The sequence below is a fragment of the Marmota monax genome, unplaced genomic scaffold (genome assembly GCF_021218885.2).
Source record: "Marmota monax isolate L192 unplaced genomic scaffold, Marmota_monax_Labrador192_F-V1.1 WCK01_AAM20220418_F8-fsc00185, whole genome shotgun sequence".
Classification (NCBI taxonomy): Eukaryota; Metazoa; Chordata; class Mammalia; order Rodentia; family Sciuridae; genus Marmota; species Marmota monax.
In genome coordinates, this window is record NW_026693278.1 from 2466727 (window position 1) to 2488624 (window position 21898).

Consider the following 21898-nt stretch of genomic DNA (forward strand, 5'->3'; position numbering starts at 1 on the left):
GCCTAACCACGGAGCCACATCCCCAGCCCTTTTTTGTATTTTATTTAGAGACAGGGTCTCACTGAGCTGCTTAGGGTCTCAGTAAGTTGTTGAGGCTGATTTTGAACTCAAAATCCTCCTGCCTTAGCTTCCTGAGCTACTGGGATTATAGGCATGTGCCACTGCACCCAGCAGGAATTGGGTTTTATTTCCTAGTAGATTGATCATCCTATAGTATATGTTTGGGGTCATAAAGAAAACAAGCTTTAAAATTAATTGTAAATATTTTAGTCATAAAGGCTTTGCTTTTCAGATGAAATCATATATCTAGAGCTTTTCAAAATCCAATTTAAAGGGGTAAGGAGAATGGAAAGAAACCCCAGGGAATGACATTGGCCAAATTATATTGTCATGTTGTTTGAATGTGTGAATGTGCAACAATGAAGCTCACCATCACACACAACTATAATGCACCAATAAACATACGGGAGAAAAATCCCATTTAAAAGTAATTATTATGAACTAAAGAATCTCTCAATTTTATGTATATGTACTGACTGAAGAATTCTCTATGTATGTCCAGTTTTTCCATGAATGATCTCCTTTTGTTCATAAATCAACTTTTTAGTCTCAAAGAACTGATTCTTACATCTATGCTGTAAGGCCAACCCTTCACCCCCAGTTTAACCGGTTTCCTCTCAATGGTGACTTAATTAGAGGCAACTTTAGATAGAAAAGCTCTGGACATGTCCCTCTGAATGGTCGGCTCTCTTCCTTTCCTTCGTGAGGAAGGATAACAGCAATGCACTGTGAGCTGGAAGGCGCAGCCCGAGAAGGAGAAGCGTTCACACCTCCCAGGAGGCTGCTCTCCGATGCTCGTCAGTGAGCACCACAGCCAGGAACCACGCTTTCCTCTAGGTTCCCAACACCATCTGGATGACTTCTAGAGCAAAGCTCTTTGACTCAAGGTGTTATGTAAACATAGGAAGAGACCACCTCATGGTGGAAAAGAAACAAGAGCAATAGTGAAATGCCGTGGAGACTCACAGCCCCAGCGGCTTTGATGGTGACGTCATGATGCTAAGCCACGGTTCTGCTCTGTTTTCCCCAAGCCTTTCCAAACCACTCTCCTTGGCCTTTGTAGAAGTCCTTTCCATCTCAAGGTGAACAGAGTATCCTTAGGAACACAAACAAAACTCCTTACCCTGTCAATAGCTAAATAAACTGCCACAAACTATCTACACTTGAAATGTACAAAACCTTTAACCCAATGACTCATTTCCCAACAGTTTATTCCACAGCCACAACACCTACAGAAGTACAGGCTGTTCTCTGCAGCGTGTCTGTGGTTATAGGGAAACAATCTAAGTGCCCAACAGCAGGGGTCTGGTTTAATAGGTGAATCGTATACCCATACCATCTGGGTAGTCCTCTGAAAGCATGAAGTAAGTCCCTGTGTTCTGATGTGTGTCTAACATTTATCTGAAAGGCGTCTTGCAGTGTACGGTATAGTGTGCTATGATATTTATTTACAAGCTGAGAAAAATAGGCTTATTTTCTCACATTCTTTAAATCTGTTCATATAAGATACATGAATTAATAACATGGCTACATTCATGAACTCTGGCTAAAGAACTTGATGAGTGAAAACATCTGACGACTCTGGGTTAAGGGATCTGTCAGGGGAGGGAAAACTCACATTTCACTCTTTATTCCTTAGAATTACTTGTAATTTTTACCATATGACTGCAATTCTTGGAAGGTTAAAAAAAATTCTACATAACTCCAACAGGCCCATAAGAATGGATATGGTCTGAATGAGTCCCCCAAAAGTTCTTGCATTGGAAATTTAATCCTCAAATTCATATGAAGATAGGATTTGAAGAGGGGCCATTGGAAAATCATTAGGGTTAGTGGAGGTGAAGCTAGAGCTCCCACAGTGGCATTCCTTTATACAAAGAGGAAGAGAAACCTGAGCTAGCTCACTTGCTCCATCCTGCCACCACATTATAATGCGGCAGGAAGGCCCTCACCAGATACTGGAGGCACGCTCTTGGTCTTCCCAGCCTCCAGAACTATGAGCCAAATAAACTTCTTTTCTTGACTACCCAGTATCAGGTATTTTGTTATAGCAACAGAAAACAGACTAAGATAAGAATATACCTTCTGGGGTTGAAGACTCCTTTCTGCGGCTAGACGGTGGGGCAAGCAGGCTCATGGCACTGGGCTGGTGCTCAGGTGACCGCACAATGGCGGACATGGCAATCTGCTGCCTCGCTGTGGCTGGAGTAGAAGGATGTGGGTGGTCTGTGGCTTTGCGGTGGGCAGCTGTTGAGAGACCAGTGTGATTTTGGGTTAGCAGAGTTATCAAGAGGACCAGATTAGGCAGACTGCCCCTGGGCTGTCTTTCAAGGCCCCAAGACCAAATGGATATAAGTCATACCAATTTGGGAACATAGAGGAGGCTATAATTTTTTAGACTTGGGGTGTCTGGACTGAAAACTCAGAGGCCATAAACAAAAATGGTGCTTTGACCAATCTCATGGAGCTCAGCCCTCTGCCCCACTCACAGCCTGGAGTGCTTTGTAGATGGAGCCCCTACCTTCCTCCCGGGCAGATCGGAGCTCAATGCGGGTCTTCTGAAGGGCTTCCTCCAGCTCTGCACAGCGAGCTTTTTCCTTCTCCAGGGCCAGCTTCAGCTCATTGTACTGCAGAGGAACCTGTGTGGGTAAAGCAGGGTCCTCTTTCCGTCGACTAAATAAACCCTAGCAATGGAAACAGAGATATCTCCTAACTCCTGGAAACTGGCACTGTGCGCTAGCTAAAGGAAAGCTGACTCGGGAGGAGCAGACCACCAAGGCCAGGAACATACTCACTGTAAGTGTGTTTAGTAAAAATGGCATGTGAAGGGGGAAGGGGTAGGTTGAGCGTCAGCCCATTCCAGCCGGCTGAAAAAAAAGTGAGGTGCGGACGTTTTCGCCAAGAGGGTTAAAGATGCTTGAATTGCCACCACCTCTTCCTTTAGCATTCCCAAGACAGGACAGCCATTTCCTGAGAGTCTTTTCCCCTCAAAAAAATGGAACCAGGAGAGATGGAGTATGGAGCCAGGAGAGATGGTTCAGAGGTCACTCTTGCCTTTGAATTTGTCTCATGATGCTTAGTTACAAGACACAGAGAGGGGTGTTTTTTTGTTTGTTTGTTTTTAAAAGCAAAATTTGATAATGAAGGCTAAAATGATGGTAAAATAAGGGGCTTACTAAAAATGCAAATGGAAACATTTACTGTACACAGAAAAGGAAAACAGAATAATGCAACTGAGACAAAATTAACTTAAAAAATAAGAGATGGAAACACCCTGACTACACCAAGTGACATAACCAGACACCAGTCCACTGCTAAAATAAAAAAGATTAAATATCATAAGCTTAGCAATATATAGTCACATAGTATATGCAAGTTTGAAATCCAACCAGGCAGAGGCTGCTTAGCAGGAGGTAACCTCTGAACGCTGCACTTCCTCGTACAGTAGAGATGGCACCAGGAACACTGGGACCAACCACTGACTTAGTCCTCCAAGCCTTTCTCCTGGATATTCCAAGTCATTAGGCCCTTTTCTATAAAAGCGCTGCCATAGCCACTAGGTTGTACTAAGGCCTTTGGAAGGAAACTGCAAGTTCTTAGAGGCCTGAAACTGTGAACACTTGGCCAAACCTAGTGTGAGGATTTCTGTGTGTTGGGAAAGCCGAGACTGAAGAAGCTACTTTCTGGAGATGGAGGTGTGGCTCAGTAGTAGGGCACTTGCCTACCAGGCCCAAGGCCCTGGGTTTAATACCCAGCACTGAAAAAATAAAATAAAACAACTTATAATGTGTACCTATATATAACCTGCCCATGGTTTGGGTTTTTATCCATAGTTAATTTTAAAAGAATGGTATGGAGAGTATGGCTATCCAGTTGGGCACTCCAAGTCCCAGGGTTCAGTCTCTTCATTAGCTGATCAAAACCACTGGGCCAGATCATTTGTAATTCTTCCTGGAGTCCCATGCAGGTAACCTAAGGACTGATTCAGAGTCCCAGATGTACGACCTACTAATCCCTCTGAATCCCATACATGGGAGCTGCTAATCCTACTATAGTCCTATATAAGGACCTGTGAACCTGTTTAAGCAGGTTTGCATACATGACCTACCTATAAGTCCTTCTCTCTGCAGAGAGGCCCCCACCCCAGCTACTAAGTGGGAGGGGAAAACCACTCCCCTAACACAGAAAGGCCCTACAACTTAAGGGGCCACAAACATCAAGTAAGACTTGATTGATGATATGCTCTGCTAAAGGCTATTCTAATTATCTAAAAACCTATTTTTCAACCCAAAATGAAACAAGACAATACACATTTTTTCTTCTATGTTCCCATGGTTATACATCACAGTGGTATCCACTAAGTCAGGAACCGTGCAGTCAAATTGGCCAACTCCCAGCTGCCGCGCACTTGGACCCACCTTTTTCTTTTTAGCAGGTTGGTCCATTTTGGCTTGCAGAAAATCAATGAGTTTGGTTTGTTGAGAAATAGTGCCTTCCATCTTCACCTTTTCATGAGAGTAGAGAACCTGGAACCATGGCGGGGGGGGGGGGGGAAGATAACCTTAGAGCCAGACAGGAGTGTACTTCCAAATTTGGTACTTTAAGAAAATGAAAAGTAAAGTCGTTAGGACACTGGAAAATCCAACCCAAATAGCATGGGCTGAAATTTATGTGTGTAGTTCCAGTTTTATCAGAATAAAAAAAAAAAAAGATGGAGAGATATATGAGAAAGTAAAAATAAGCAAATGGTTAAGTGTAGGATCCGGGTGGTGGTCACTATGGAAATCTTCCACCATCTCTGAATGTTTGAAAATATTCATAATTAAAGTGTTGGGAAAGGTTCTGTCTCTCTCTCTCTCTCTCTCTCTCTCTCTCTCACACACACACACACACACACATATGCTGTGGGTGGAACCTAGAACATCGAGAGGCTAAGCACCCTCCTGCAGCCCTGCAGAGGGCTCCTCAGCAGATTCCCTCTGTCCACCCTCACCTGAATGTTTTCCAGCTGATACTCCAGATCGCTTCTTTCTGTCTTCAGCAGATCGGCCCTATCCAAAGCTTCTTGCAGCCCTTGAGTCAGACGGAAAATGTGGTTCTTCTGCATGTCCATCTGCTGCTGTAGCTTGGCTTGCTAGTGGGAGAAGGGCCAGAGAAAGACTCGACACCATCCGGAACACTACATGTCCCCCGCTGCTCCTATTCTCAATTAATTTCAGGCATGACACTAGAGGTTCAGCTTTGGAAATCGTGTGCTTCCAGAAATACCACCTGTCTTTATTGTTAAATGACGCGGGCATGGATAAAAAAGAACTTGAAAGAAAATCTCTGATGGCCAAGTCACAAGATCCCCACCATGACAGGAAATCCAGGCTACAGGTCTGCCTTCCCAGTCAGTGATACACTTGAGAATACTTTGATACTTAAGAGCGGACAGCAAAGTCAGCTCCCTGATAGCTAAGTTCCATTTGTCCCTATTTTTTGATCCTTTTAGGATCTTAATGGTCCTTAGGAGAAATCATTGTATGGGCAGTGTAGAATACCTATGGAAGAACTGTATCTACCCCAACTTCATGATCACCATGACTCATACAGGTAATAGCCTCGATCACACTGTGGGGAGAAAGGCAGAGGATCCCAGATACAGTATATAAGTGGTAAAACCCAGGAAAAAAATTCAATTTAATATATTGGAAACAGTTTTGTTCTGAAAAATCTCTCTCCGATTTTTATGTAGAAGTCAACCAGAAAATAGGACAAGTTATAAAGATACTGGTTTTATGGTTCTCTTTCCTAAAATGTGTCTGTTTCTTTCTGAAAATGTGTTCCATCCTGACAAAACTTCAACTAAACCCTGGGTTGTCATCCAACCATACTGCAAGTGACCCAAATAATCTCTTCCCTGGTGGCCTAGACTCTCTGCACACTTAGAGCCAGGAGCTAGGAAAGAGCAATAAACATCACCATGGAGTTTTCAAAAGGTCCATGGCAGATCCCAAAGCCCTCTGTCCCTCTCCCTCTAACTTTATTGCTCTCTGCCTGGTTTTCTTTCCAGTTCTACTGCTTACCTGACCTTCTTCTTGAGAAGGACCTGAGGCATCTGGCTGTAGTCAAAAGAATCTGCACCTTTGGAATCTTTCAGACCCTAGTTTAAATCCTAACTTTAACACTCAACAGCAATATGACCGTGGGCAGGTCCTGCTGCCTCTCAGAGCCTGTTTCTTCATCTGACCGTGGGTAGAACACCTGGCCTCGCTGGATGACACACTGAGCACGGTGCCCAGGGAACAGCAGGTGCCTCATGGATCTCGATGTTTTCCACCTCCTTTGTCTTGCTTTCTTTGCTTCATCCAATTCAGTGCCCTGATCATCTTCCCATCTGCCTTTCCCTACCAATCCTGCCATAAAACAGGAAATACTAACTAAAGATCACCTAGCCTGGGTGTACAACCTGCCTGAAATTTTTTAATACAATTACAGAATCCCCTAAGACACATAAGGAATGAAGGAAGGAAACAACTGAGATGCCCTCTGAAAGGGGGACTCCGTTCCCCACAGCACAGTGACTTCTTCCACAAATTACCCTCTTTAGTCTCTTCCTAGTATTTTAGGACAACACTAATTACTAGGCAGGACCCAGAAAGACAAGTGCTGGAGACAGGGATCTATTTGGTGACAGCCAGGCCCAAAATATTTTTCTAGAATAAATGCATCAACTGTCCATTGGCTTTCCAAGAAATAGGATGGTTATTTACTATAATAAAAACCAAGTCAGAGAGATATTTAGAAATGTTTTTCAAAACCACTTATCTGCTTCCTGGAGAAAGGCAAAAGGAGGTGACTTCCTGGGCCTCAGCCATTGCTTAGACCCACTGACTTTACAGGGGTGACAAGAACCTGGGAGGATGGATGAAGGAGCTGGATGACAGAACCTGAGACATGGAAACCCCAGTGGACAGACAGGAGGGTAGGTGAACAAGCAAGTTCAATAGAATGGTATTTCTTAAAACTTCAATTGAGTAAATATAGAACATAAGGATGTTTTTAAAAAGGAAAAAAAAAAAAAGCTTGTGGAAGTCTAGATGTGATTTTACAGGTCCCTGGATGTCACTGGTGTGATTAAAGAACCCAAGCAATTGGCAGAGAGAGGTTTACAGAAACCAGTATGGAGGGGGAAATATTCCACTAAACAAAGACCTCAGGAACCATATTTGAACCACATGCACTTCCAGAAACTCTCTTTGGAAAGATAGAGCTAGCCAAAAAGATCATTCAGAGCTTGGAGGGATATGAAATGTTTCACTTAGAAAAGAGAAGGCAATCTGGAGTGGGAGAGAGCCTCAGATACTGACTGTAACTGAGATAATAAAAGAAGTCATCTCATAGGACTGTTGATAATACGTGTAAAGTTTTCAGAAGGGGCCCTGGCACCTTGTAAGTGCTAACAAAACATTCATTAAATATTAATTAATTAATTTGATCATTAGTCAATATTAATCTCAATTTTGGTTGGACAGGCCTGACTACTCTCTAATTTCATGTTTTGATATAATAGGACCAGTGGGTGAAAGTTGTAGGTTTTATTTCAGAATAAGAAAGGACTTTCTAAAAATCAGAATTGCTGAAAAATGGGTTGGGATGTCCAAAGTCACTATAGGTATTTTGCCTGAGTTAATGAGGGATGCCCATGAGAAGTGTTGGAAAAGGCAGTGTCTATCTCAGTAGGAGATGAGGATTGGTAACTGGACTTCATCTCTGGCATTACTTCCAATGGGCTGATGGTGGTCTGTAAGAGTCAAGGCAAGAGAGCTTCTAAGGCCATTTCCGGCCCCAGAGGAAAGATGTGGGAGAGAGTTCTATTAGCGAAGTTTGTCCCAGTAAGGCAATAAGGAGACTCATGATGGGAATTTGGATTAGATGACATAAATATTCCTTCTAATTTTGAGACTCTGATTCTGTCCTACTAAAAGTCTCTGTTCCTATGAAGAAGATGTTTAGGTTGGGGCCTTGGGCCCATGGTTACAAAGTGCACTCCGCAACCAGGGATCTCAGCCATGTTTTGGCCAATAAAGATCATTCTCTGTGTGCAAGGCCCTGGGTTTGATGCCCAGCGTTGCCATAAATAAATGAATAGATAACTCATTCTCTATTTCGTAATGGTTTACACTGTCTGAAATTTGACTCAAGCTCAATGTCAGCCAGAAGCCTGTGCTCAAACATCTATCTGTGAGGGACAGACTGGGAGACTGGAAATGTTCTCACATGGGTTAGAAGTGAGAACTGGGGGACTGAGACAGGCTCCCAGCATCCTATTCCTAGCCTTGTCACTGACTCATCATGTCACCTTAGGCCAAAGAACTGAGCTGCTAGGGTCAACCTGCCCTCCTCAGGAAAACAGGACAGTCAGGGGCATCTAGTATTCCTATTTTCTTCCCAGCATGAGCTCAAAGTGGGAATATTGCCTATTGATCCCAGATAAAAGACCAGAACTCTCTATTTGACCCCTAGGTAGAGTTAAAAACTCTAACACAGGTTGAGCATCCCAATTCTAAAAATCCAAAATCTGAAATGCTCCGAAATCCAAAACATTTTGAGCATGAATATGACACTGTTTGTTGAAAATTCTACACCTGATCTCATTGTGCTGAACTGTAATCAAAACACAGGCACATTTTAAAAATTGCATAAAATTCATCAGGCCTGGTGGTGCACACCTGTAATCTTATACACCCGGGAGGCTGAGGCAGGAGGTTCACAATTTCAAGGCCAACTGGGTAACTTAGCAACACCGTGTCACAAAATAAAAAATAAAAGGCCCAGAGCTGTAGCTCAGTGGTGAGCATCCCTGGGTTCAATCCTCAGTATAAAAAAAAAAAAAAAAATTTGCGTAAAATTATTTTCACCTATGTGTGTACAATGTATATGAGTCACAAATGAATTTCATGATTAGACTTGAGTCCTATCTCTATGATAGCTCATTATGCATATATAAAAATATCCCAAAATCTGAAAAAGAATGAATTTCAAAATACTTCTGGGTCCCAGTATTTTGGACAAGAGCTACTCAACCTATATAGTAATATTCTTGGGGTCACTTTCAGTGAATTTCAGTCATACATGTGTGTGTGTAAAACTAATTTTATTTTAAAATTTCTTATTGCAGCGAGGTACACATAATATAAAACTTATATTTTTCTTCCTTTTTTTTTTTGGTCACCCAGGGCCTCCTGCATGGTGGGTCATTGTAGCCATTTGTACACAGGTCAGTAGCATTAAGGACATTCACACTGTTATGCAGTAATTACCAACCATCCATCTGTAGACTTTCTCAAATTCCCACCTTATTTCTCAAGTGTCATTCTATGAGACATTGTATACTCACCTGCAATAGTCTCACTACCCTTTTTAAACTTAACAGCCTAGTGATATTATTCCTATCAGCGGGGCTCAGGAGCTGTGAGCACCATGTGACGACAGGGGATTCTGGGTAACGAAACTGCCAGGCTCACTATGGGTTAAACAGAACACTCTTTGGAGTCCAACTTTTCCTTAGATATCTTTACAAAGTGCATTTGCCCTTGCAGGTCAATTCTAATGAACAAAACAGAATCATTAGTGATTCAACATATAGGGCTTTGGTTGGGAGTGGGAAGTAATCATTAATTTAAATAGCAATTTCCAGAATTCTGTGAAAAGGCACATGAAATAACATAAGGGATGGGGTTAGGAGATCAATTTGAACTTGTCATCTTATGTCTCAAAAGCAGGGCACAATTATTTTTAATTGAATTAAGTGCACATTCAAAAGTCCTCATGAAATTTGGCACTCGGCATAATCTGATCAAATCCCTGCCCTGTGTGGGAAGCTAATTTGCATGGATGTTCTATCAGCATGAAACATAATACACTTTGAATGTTAACTCTAAAGAACAATTTAACTCAATATTCATTCAGCCATGTATTTAATAAACCTCTATTCAGCACGTACTTACTATGTGCTTGACACTCTGTTAAGCACCATGTAGGAGGATACCAGCGACAGGGAGACCCTGCCAGTCAGAGACATATTATTTTAATGTGCTCGATATCTTATAGAATGTATGATGGGACCACCCTACTCTACCTCAAAGGTTCTTACTTCAAAATCTTAAAGTCTGACTTGGATCTGACCACGTGAACATAACAAATTTTCACTTTCTAAATCCCCCCTGGCTCTACCTCCCAGGTAATTTGCACTCACCTCTTCCAGAAGCCTCTGTTTGAGCTCTCGTTCTGTCTCCAGTTTCTGCTGCAGGCTTCGGGCATTCATTTCAAGCATGGCGTGCTTCTTCTCCAGGTCATTGAGCTGGACATTGGGAAAAATTGGCCGTGATGCCACATTTAGGGATGCTAGACACTAACGACTGTCCACAGGCCTTCACATATCAAGTACAATCAAGTTCAAAAAGTCAGAATGTCAGTGGTGTTTTTGAAAACATAGAAGTCCATATAACAGGTAAGTCTCCCATATTGAGGATAGGAATTGTTTCTACGGGATGGGTCACATATATAGCTACTTCGAGTTCTGAGAGGATGACGGTGCAAGAACTTATGGATCTGAAGTTCTTTGGCTGAATTTAATTAAACAGTCCTATGCCAGGAGCTTAATCCTTGCCGAGCATCACAGGTACTAGGATGAAATGTAGTCGAGCACTCTTGAGGATCTCATCAAGTCACATGCCCTGACCATGACGCTTTGCCGTGTGAAAATTGATAAGAGAGGTATAGAAAAGAGAACTTCATCCCAATAAAACAAGACAGAGAAAAGATAATTCTGGAATTTCTGGATTGCTAAAGGACAGCTGGCAACAAAATATTTCAAGAAAAGTCAGTAGGAAAAATAAATCTTCAAGTTAAACATAAAAGGATTCACTTGTCTCTAAATAATACATCTACTTTCCTCACACTTACAAAAAAGAAAGAAAACAAATCAATCTCAGGGAATTCAGGAGCATTCCTGAGCAGGAAGCACCAGCCTTGAATCCAAAATTCTGTTTCTATGAATTTCCAGTAAGGAAATAATCATGAATGCTCATAAAAACTTACGTTCATCAGGTTATTTATATGGCAAAAAAAAAAAAAAAAAAAAAGATTGGAAGAAGCCCAAATTCCCAACACAAGGGGAAATGTATAAATTACATGCCAGCATGCAATTTGATTTTTTCAGGATTGCATGTTCAAAAAAACATTCAGTAACTCAAGAAAAGCTTCTAGTTATACAATGTTTTTTAAAAACAAACAAACCTAAGTTCTAAGTTTACAAAATAAATGTGTGGGTATAGTGTGTGTGTGTGTGTGTGTGTGTGTATGTGTGTGTGTGTGCGCACGTGCGCAAAACATACACAAACAAGATACTGCAAATAAAGTCACCAATGTAACAAGGTAATAGGTTACCAGTCATTTTTCCCTTTACTGTTCTGTGGTTTCTGCATGTTCCAGAATGATCCTAAATAATTACTTTTATAAATGTGGAATAGCAAAGTTATATAAAATACAAAATTCATATTTTTCTCTTTCAAAACTAATAGATAAAATGTCCAAAACATTGGTCCATTGCTCTGCAAATTTCAAGGAATGGTGCATAGACAGAACACAATGTGTTTCCAGTGTGAAATACTAAGGATCACATGTATCATTAGACCCTGCTATGTTTGAATGTGCCCCCCAAAAGTTCTTGCATTGGAGACTCAATCCCCAAATTCACATGTTGATGGTATCTGGAGGTGGGGCCCACGGGAGATAATTGGTATTAGATGAGGTTATAGGGGAAGGGCTCCAGGATAGCATTAAGGGCTTCTTAAGAAGAGAAAGAGACACTGGAGCTAGCACACTTACTCTGCCTCACCATGTGACGTCCTCCCCCATGCTATCATGCAGTGAGAAGGCCCTTACTATGTGCTTGACATTCCCAGCCTGCAGAACTGTGAACCAAACAAACATATATCTATTCTTTACATCTGGCTGCAGGTATTTTGTTAGAATGACAGAATACAGATTCAGATAGGCCCTTTTGTGTCCCTGAACTTGGAAAATGGAGAAGCTGAGCTGTCTATGATTGCAGCAATAGTGAACATTAGTCATTGTCACCATGCTCTTCCCAAGCATGCTCAACATTAAATCCCAAAACTTCTAGAAACAAGATCCCAGAAAACCAAAGAATGGTGCACCCAGACCAAAATTTGGACTCTGGAGCCCAGGCAGGTAGATGTTAAGAAGCCTCTGACCAGCTGTGATAACCCACTTCCTACCACACCCACCTATGCTACTGCCAACCAAAGATGTCCCACAGTGAGTCATAACTGACTTTTTGGAATGAGTGAATGTATACTTATGAAATCTGTTTACCACAGATTGCACTTGAATTTGTGTCAAGCATGCCTTTAAAAGAAGGAAACAAAAATGTTGTCCTAAAAGGCAGAAGGCCCTGGCGCTGACCTTGTCAGAGAGGCTCTCAGCTTTCAGCTTCTGTTCTTTGAGAGCCTGTTGCAGAGCGAGAATCTCAGCCTTGTGCTCCTTCACTGCCAACTCCACCACCTGGCGAGACTCAGTGATCCGCTGGTCAGCTCTTGCCCTGCCAGGAAAACACAGGCCTGCTTTCAGAAGCCCCACCACTGCCCACCTGGAGAAAGGCTGCTGCACCTCTGGTCCTGATGAGCAACTCCACAGGCTGCACCAACCCGAGTCCTTCCTCCAAATTATGTCTTCCTTTCTGGCAGCTTACGGAGCAAAGATCTGACCCACTTCAGATTCTGGGTGAAATAACCCTTGAGAGGCAAAGTTCCTGGAGGACTGACTTTCAAAGGCTGAAGGAAAATCGGCATTTGCAAATGCAACCAGCTGAATAAGGATGTGTAGAGCCTGCCGCTCCCTCCCCACGGGGGTGGACATGGAATGAGTACCCCCTGAAGAACCACTGGGAGACCCCGTTCAATAAAACATTTTCTCTCTTTAAAGCATATGCAGGGGGTAAGTGTTTTGGGTGCTCATTAGGAAACTGAAATCTGAATCTGATGAATGCATGCCTAAATAATCTAAATAATGTTAAAGGACACAAAAGCCAGAAGCAAACTGGAGAAAGTCACTTCCTTACCCCCAGTTAGGTACCACGTTTTCCTGCTTCTACGCTTGGCTTGTACAATCTCCTCCACGGACAAGACTCTCCTTCATTACTCTAGGGACTCAAGTCTTACCTCGTCTTTAAGGATAAACTCAAATGCTGTGTCTTCCATAACCTCTTCCCCAACGTCCCTTCTCCCCCACCCTGTGTCTGAAACAGCAGTATACTCCTCCCCTAGCACACCTCACTCTTTCAGGTGCAAAGAGAATACACAGCTCCCCTCCTCTGCTAGACTCTTAGCCTGTGGAGGACAAGGATTAAGAATTATATTTTACTCACCTCAGTATCCCACTTAATACCAAAAAAGAAAACAAAAAGACAAGAAAAGAAAGAAAGAAAAAGGTAAGACCTCTCACAATTGCCCTGAAAGTAGGCTAAGGCTAGTCTTCCAAGCACAGTCCATAATTACACTTTCCATGTGTGTCTGCGTATTTTTTGATTCTGAGGCTAGATCCGACCCCCAAAATTATCTCTGAAGTACCCTAGAAACAACTCAGATAGGAGCTGGACTTGAGGGTGGGAGGGAAGGGGTCTGTGGGAGAGCAGTGAGAACTTCCACCAAGACGGAAGAAAGCAGGAACAGGGTCTTAAAACAGCAGCCCCTCACCTCAGCAAACACCGTGTACGGGAGGATGTTCAAAACAGAACTACTTCCATTGGTTCCCTTGGAAACTTGAGGGTTTGTGTTTTCTGCCTCCAGCCTTCCCAGCTCAACTGAACTTTGCATATATCATCCCTGCAACACCCTGCACTGAGTGTACTATGGACCAATGCCAAGTGGGAGATACCAACATGAGTAGGATACAGCCTAATTAAGTAGTGGATATTTCTCAGTATAGTTTATCTTTCTTAAGGAATTCAGAGAACCACAGGAAGGTGAGATTCACAGGAAGGCAACATTAGCAGAGCTGTGAAGGGCAACTACAAATCCGCTTCGCAGACACAAAAATCACAGGGCCACTGCTGGCCCACAGTGTCCTCGTGCAACGAGGAAAGGGTTCCTGCTCTTCCAGGTCATTTCCTTCCATCAGTAAGCATTCACAGCATGCCAGTTATGCGAGAACAAACACATTTCTGCCATGAGCTACAAAACTGTCATGGTAACTCTTCAAATCGATGGCATCTTCATTGTAAATGGCCACCCCTGCATCATGCACCTTCTTCCTTTGCAAGAAGGAAACTCCATGCTTGGGGAGATATGGAAACAAACGCTGCTCAAACTCATGATTACCATTTCCTACAACATGGGGTGGGGAGAGGGAGAGGGAAAGGGTGGGAGGGGGAACCCACTCAACTATTCTTGTAGAGTGGTGGTTCTCAACTGGGCGCAATTTCCCCCCAGTCTAAAGGATATTCCTAGGGGTTACTCTGGCTGGATCAGTGTCAGAAAAGCCCAAGCTCATGACTACAGTCTGATATACAGTTTGCATTTCTTCTTTTACAGCCTAAGGTGAGTGGTGTGAATGGGTCAAAAGCCTCTTATGCTGCCATCTTGGAGCAGAACCCAAAGCCAGCCAGCACAGGGGCCACTAAGTTTAAAATCAAAGTGGCTCACACTGGCCTCCCAAAACTTGGAGAAAGGGCTGCTTCTAGCATCTAGTGAGGTTGTGCTCTACAGCCTCCCGTGCAAAGCACAGCTCCCCAACAAAGAATCATCCAACCCAAAATGTCAGCAGTGCCAATGCTGAGAAGCCCTGGCATAAGGGGAAGACTGGCAAGCACACATGACAAGGGTTAAAATGGTGATGGCCTTGCTACATGGTCACAATGATAAGGAAATGATGCACACTGGTAAAAATGATTCTGCAAAGACAGCACTGAGATATTTGCAGTGGCTCCCAGACCTTTGCCAGGGTAAAAAGATACCAGCCACTGTCACAGAATCCAACTGATAGTGTCCAGATTTACTGTCAGGTGACCACCCATCCTGATCTGCCCAAGAGTCTCCTGGTCTTGCAGCCTGGTTCTAGGACCATGGACTCAAAACTCTCAGGAAGACCTAGCCAAAGTCATCTGCCACTGGCTTTCTGCAATCAGGAAGTCCCACCTGCTCTGCTTCTCCGTGTCCAGCATCCTCTGTAACTCTCGAACCCGACACTCAAACTGGGACTTCTCGTCACCAAGGACACTCCTCCAGGCCTCCCACTGGCGCTCCTTCTCCAGCAGCTCATCATTCAGGGCCTCCAAATCCATGACCTGCTCCTCCAGCATCGTGCACGTGGTCTTCAGAGCCTCCATCGTCTACAAATCAATACCACTGGGTCATGCTTTGCAGCAACAAACGTTTCCTAGGGGTTACTCTGGCTGGATCAGTTTCAGAAAAGCCCAACTCCTGACTACAGTCTGAAATGGGGTTTGCATTTCTAAGGTGACTGGTGGGAATGGGTCAAAAGCCACTTGTGCTGCCATCTTGGAGCAGAACCCAAAGCCAGCCAGCACAAGGGCCACTAAGCTTAAAATCAAAGTGGCTCACGCTGGCCTCCCAAAGCATCCAATTTTAATTTTAATCTTTGTTGGTTCTTTTTAGTTCTCCATGACAGTACAATGTATTTTGACATATCATAGATACATAGAGTATAACTTCCCATTTTTTATTCTTCATCTTTTAAAATCAAAATTAAGAAGAACTACTATCTACTTTGTAAAGCCACTTTTTAAAATCTCAAAACCTTGGCAACAAGACATGATTGAAAAGGAGCCTGGTTACTGGACAAAATTTATGTCTTGGAACCCTCCTTCCAAACCCTCGTGAGTGTCCTCCAGGGACCTCAGGGCCTTGCTTAGCCTCCTCACTTGCTTCTGGCTGGTGAGCTGCATCTCCCTCTCGGTGATCTCACGGCGAAGATGGTCCACCTCACTTCGCAGCTGGACTATCTCATCGTTGGCACCAGATGCCTCATCGAGTTGTTTGGACAGGTAGAAGTTTTGGTTGTTGAGTTCAGCGTTGTCCTCAGTCAGCTGGTTTAGCTGCTCCTCCAGGTCTGTGATGACCTGAAAGGGGAAAGGAATCCAGTGATGCTCCAACAGAGTTAATTTTAAGCAATGAACTGCTTAAAACCACACTAGCGATGGTTTTTGCACCTGCGTGACACGGCAATCAAAGCACAGCTGTCTACCCATGAGGCCAGACCTCAATTCCCACACCCACCCAGGTCTCCACTACACAGAGGGAGAAAAAGGAAAGTCTAGGTTCCTTGCTAACTCAGGGTTCATCTGGAAAATACGGCAAAGACAAATCAATCAAAAGTGGCTGCTGTGTGGATGAGGCAAGCTGGCATGAGAGCAGGTTAAAATCAGGGGATCAAAAATACAAGGGAGGGGGAAACGCAAGCCATGAGAAATTTGCCAAGGTGTCACAATCACCTAGTTAGGCTAATGACCTAGACACCATCTACAGATGCTGTCATCAGAAATGGCCACAGTACAGAGAGCCAAACCAAGTTCCTATCAAGGAATACTGACAGGGAAGGACACTGAGAATTAGTTGAATAATTATCACAGGCAATAGATTTAATTTCATGTAATCAAGAGGAAAAAAATCTTAAGGGAAGCTTGGAAAAGTCCTGAAAATACAATACTGCATAACAGCATTGCTTCAATGGATTTTACTCTACAGTTAGCTCTCAGCCTATATGAAATTGTCATTTTATTGAGAGAGATTTAATCTGGTTTTGCTAAATTATTTCCCTGCTCAATGGCAGAATGACTTCAATTCCAGTACATTTAGCTTTTCTAGTCTCTTAGCTGAGGTTTAGTATCGGTGCTTGCAGTGAGCTTTTATATAAAACACTTTAGAAGTTTAAGGGCAATTTTCTAATAATAGTTGGAATGAGGCTTAGGGGCTGTAAATTAAATTTTATGCAACGAAAAGAAGTAAATTAAAAGGAAACGTCTTTAGCGTATGGTTACTTACTTTATGAAATGTTACCATTGTTTCCACGACTAATTCCCTGTTTTAATCCACTCTGATTATCAATTTGAAAAGAAAACAATCTTTCCAAATCCATAAAGTTAGAGAACATCAATTAAGGACATTTGTTCAATGTGGCTTGGAAAACACAGCTTTTCATTTTGTTAACTGAGCTGAGAACCTTCTGAGGTAGGAAAGTGGTGTAGTAATTTGGTTTTTAATGTCAGAACCCATGTTGATTTTAACCTGAGGCAGCTGGCAGCTACAAGAGGGGGATAAAGGTTATTGGGTGAGGCACCTTCTTTATCAAGGGGGAAGCCATACATCTTTGTCATTCCTAGCAGACAGTTAACACCTTGGAGGGTCATTGTGTCACCCTTTCTGTGACATGGTCAACTCTCCCATAGTCAGTGGCAGTGAACAAACAACGACCATGTGTTCAACTTGTGCCATTCTCTAGGGAGCAAACCCACTCATTCGGATACTTTTGCTCCTGGCTATAAGCCTCTCCACCAATTGACTGTGCTTCCTTTAACCTTTTCCCCAAAGACAGTGAGACTGTGGTGAACCAGCTGGGAGACAGGCTGCATAATGGATTCTGGAACCCAAATGGGCCACCTTGGGCTCAGCTGCAGAGGCATCTCCACCTGTGACAATATGTACATACTGGGCTGACTTCTCATATGTTTGTATTGTTTGAGTTTTCTTGTACACAATTTGACCTTAATGTGTCCTGTGAAATATAAGGAATAAAAACTAATGACCAGGGGCTGAGGCTGTAGCTCAGTGGCAGAGCGCTGGCCTAGCATGTGTGAGGCACTGGGTTCGATTCTTAGCACCACATAAAGAGAAACAAAATAAAGGCATTCTGTCTATCAACCAAAAAAAAAACTAATGACCAAAATGTTTAATTTTTTAAGCCTCTTTGGGAACAGATTATAGGAAAGAATGTAGAGAAGTATACAATTCTCACAGAATATATAAATTTACTCGCTAGTCAAAATGCCACTTAAGTCTTCCTTTGATTCATGAAAAAAAAAATAGTTTATTATGAGCCCATTTCTGCCATCTCTTCATTTCTCCCTAAATTAGGTTATAAAGGGCTAAAGGAGAAACACATGGAAAAGCCGTGGGGGGAGGTTTTCACTTACACTTCAATTGCAGGGGGATCACTGGAGTAGGAAGAGCCCCTCCATTTCCCTGTTGTCGCCCAGTTTTCAAGGAGTCTCAAGTCTCTGATTCCTATTCCCAGCTTGTGACTGCTGGTTCTATATTTGGTCATTGTCCCTATTTTGTGCATTTGACAATATGAGGATTCTGAATCCATGTCAAGCTCCCATGCAAAGATTTAAAGCATTTTAACTTCTTACACTTCTGTCTGCTCACGTCACAGCACATCAGCTGTGGACCTGTTTCAAGTGGCTGGAGCTGTAGTTAAGTGTATAGACACATCTATACATGCATTAGTGAGTTTATAGGCGCAAAGCCGACTTGAAACACAGGCAGTAAATTAATGGTCCCAGTGGTTAAAAAAGAAAAGTATAATAGGCAATGTTTACAGTGTCCTTTGAAGTAGGTATTATTGTACCCCCATTTTATACATGGGGAAATTGGGGCAGCAGGGAGGCGAGGTGACTTGCCCAGCAACACGCTGAGAGTGGATAACAAAGCCAGATGCAAAGCCGGCATTCAAAGTCAAGAACCTCTGCTCTTATCCCTATAGCATGCTGCTCCTCTCCAACAGGGAAAGAGCTATTTATTCCTCTTTTTCCCCCCCCAGATCTTTGAAACTTGAAATGATCGACCACTCAGGGTAACCCTTCTTGCTTTTGAACCAAGTCATATGCAAGATGCTTAAGTCTATTTTGGGGCCATGAGTATGCTCTCTTTATACCAAGGGCAAGTGATCTGTTTATTGACAGACTTAGGTTAAGAGTCTGCTAACCTTTGAGCCTCAAGGATAGAGGGTAAAAAAGACAAACTGTAAGGCTGATTCCATCTCAACAGTAAAGATAAGGGAGATAGGTTCCTAAGGCAGGAGCCACAGAACTTCCTTATGTGCTATTTTCGCAGATAAGAAATCTTGCTGCTGTTTTCTAAGAGAGAACAGGGATATAAAGAATTATCTACTCTGTGTCCAATTTTTTTAAAAAATAAAAGTCTCTGTGTGGGGTTATCTGTTGGTTTTCAAGGCTGTCATGCAAACCTCATGGTTCTGAGAAGGAGATCTTGACCCCTCATAGCTAACTGAGAGATCAGGAGAAGTGAGCTGCCAGGTGAATGTCCAGTGAACATTAGGGGTGAAGAAACCAGGCGAATAATGAGCATCAGGCTAAAACCACATAGGCCTGAAATCCTATTTTAATACCTCGCTCTTTCCTGAAGGCAGCTATTTGCATATTATTTATTTTTAATCTTATAGCTGACAGATTGATTCATAATTAAAGCTGTGTCACATGTTTGCCCACCAACTCCCCTCTAAAACAGACTGAGGTAGGGTTTTAGGTGCCAGATTGAATCAAATCCTTTTTTAAATCCCTTCAAAATAGAGCAATGGTCTGAGCTTGACAATCTCATTGCTCCAGCTTGTTGGAAGCTGCTAACTGGGTGCTCCTATCAATTGAGCTATTATGGGAAGGAGTTCTCACCAAAAACAAAGATGACATTTCCTAGTGGGGACAATTTTGGACAGCACCAAAAAGAAAGGAATATCCATCACTCTCTCCCAAAGCGTCTTTAAAGGGGCCTTGAACTTGCAAAAGTATCACTGATATCCGCTTTTGTGATTGAATGTGGCTCTAAAGCAGGGGTTTTCAAGAAGCAGACCATTTTCCAAGCTGGAGGTTATAAGTCCACGGTAATAACACTGCTCAGTGCCTCCCATGGACAAGGCCGTGTGCAAGCGCTTTGTGTGTCTCATCTCATTTAATCCCTGCAGGAAACCTATGAGGGAGGCATTATTACCAAACTCTGTGACTCAGTGTTTCCTAAATCTTACTGTTTCTGAAACTTAAATTTACAGCGGAACTAAGCAGCTCTCTCTCTTCCATCACCCAGAGAACAGTTATTAAATTGATTATGTATCAGACAAGCAGTGGTATATTACAACTAAGTGTAGTCAATTCTATCCCCATTTTACAGACAAAGAAATGGAAGCTTTGGAGGATAATGTCGCATAGGTTACTTGGAGGCTAGTTTATCATTTGAGCTCAGTGCCTGACTCCAGAGAGCATGGCATAGACCATGAAGCCACCCAGTTGCTCAAGCTGACCTGTGGGTGGGGGTCACTTTCTCAGGTTCTCCCTCCCACTTGGGAAGGTCCCCCAGATGCTTTTCCCAGAATACCAGAGGTAAGTGAAGCAATGATTAGAAGTCACTGTCCCAGGAAAAGGAAAGGTGGACAGTCCAAACATTATATAAATAAACCAGACACCAAATTCATCCCACATCCTGGCACTTCCCACTAAAAGTAGACATCCAATTGTTAAAATGGGGGGCAGTGTGGATTACAAAAGCGTAGCAGGGAACCTTTAAAGAGTGATGGGTATGTTCACCATTTTGATTCTTTCGGTTTCACAGGTACATCTACATTATAACACTATGTTGATTGTATACCAATTATACCTCCATAAAGCTATAATTCCTTTTAATTTCTTACTCCAAAAGAAAGAGAGAAAGGAGAATTTCAGATAAATGTAACAAGATTACTGATGAATAATACATTTTAAAACCATTCAAGTTTCAAGAAAACTATGATCTGTATTCTACTCACTGATCATTCATGAATGTGTATGTAATATAAGCAAATAACTCTGGTGTAAAAATAAGAAACCAAGACAACAAGAAACTAAAAACTAGGCAGAAGAGAAGAGATTACAGGAATAAGATCCACCAACTCCTTAAGGAAGGCAGGAGGGATGGAGAAATCAACAGGCATTTTAAGGCATGTCTACCCTGATCCAACCATCATATCTGGAAACACGAACCAAAAATCTGTCTGCCAAACAGAGGCATATTCATGACCTAGCAATTCCACACCTAGCTATAAGCTCACCAAAAATAAGTATCTACAGCCACCAAAGGCCTGCAACAGGGATATTTTTCTAAACAGCTCCATGTATCATGGAAACAACATAAAATGTCCATCAACAAAGAGAACTGATAAATAAACTACACAGTTCTATTCATACGCTGCAAATACTACAGTAATGAAAAGAACAAACTATTGACAGAGGCAACAACATGAAGGGACCTCACAGACAATTTAAACAACAACAATAACAACTACTACTAAGCCCAAAAGAGCATATCTTCTCTGATTCCATTGACATGAAGTTCAAATACAGGCAAAACGAATCTATGGTATCAGAGACCAAAATTAGCAATAATACTGTGAGAAAAGGATGCCAATGAGAAATGAGTACCTGAGGGAGACTTCTGAGGGAAACATCTGCAGCTTTTTTTCCCCCTTTTTGGTACTAAAGATTGAACCCAGGGTTCCCCACCTCCCCAGCCCTTTTTATTTCTCATTCTGAGACAGAGTCTCACTAAGTTGCTTAGGACCTCACTAGGTTGCTGAGGTTGGCCTTGAACCTGCAATCCTCCTGCTTCTGCCCCAGATTTTCTGGGATTATAGGCATGCGCCATTGCAGCCAGCTCAACATCCTGCATCTTGATCTGTACCACAACTGCACAGTTGTCTATAGGTGTAAAAATTTCACTGAGCTGTACACTTAGGATTAGTGTACTTTATGCACTTCACTATCTGCATT

The 21898-nt window shown here is 42.6% G+C and overlaps 1 protein-coding gene across 13 annotated transcripts in view; it reads right to left on the bottom strand.

The window, feature by feature from the left end:
- Positions 1-21898, bottom strand: part of Cit (citron rho-interacting serine/threonine kinase) — a 165395-nt gene that overhangs the window by 20713 nt on the left and 122784 nt on the right. For 11 of the 13 annotated variants that reach the window (XM_058583162.1, XM_046456419.1, XM_046456425.1 and 8 more), the window contains 8 exons: positions 16010-16207; positions 15264-15457; positions 12535-12670; positions 10301-10405; positions 5054-5194; positions 4479-4586; positions 2582-2744; positions 2143-2307 (listed from right to left, as the gene is read on the bottom strand). In XM_058583162.1, coding sequence (XP_058439145.1) covers positions 2143-2307; positions 2582-2744; positions 4479-4586; positions 5054-5194; positions 10301-10405; positions 12535-12670; positions 15264-15457; positions 16010-16207 — 1210 coding nt within the window. The remainder of the gene's footprint in view (positions 1-2142; positions 2308-2581; positions 2745-4478; positions 4587-5053; positions 5195-10300; positions 10406-12534; positions 12671-15263; positions 15458-16009; positions 16208-21898) is intronic. The other 2 variants (XM_046456420.1, XM_046456416.1) reach the window with 1 other exon arrangement.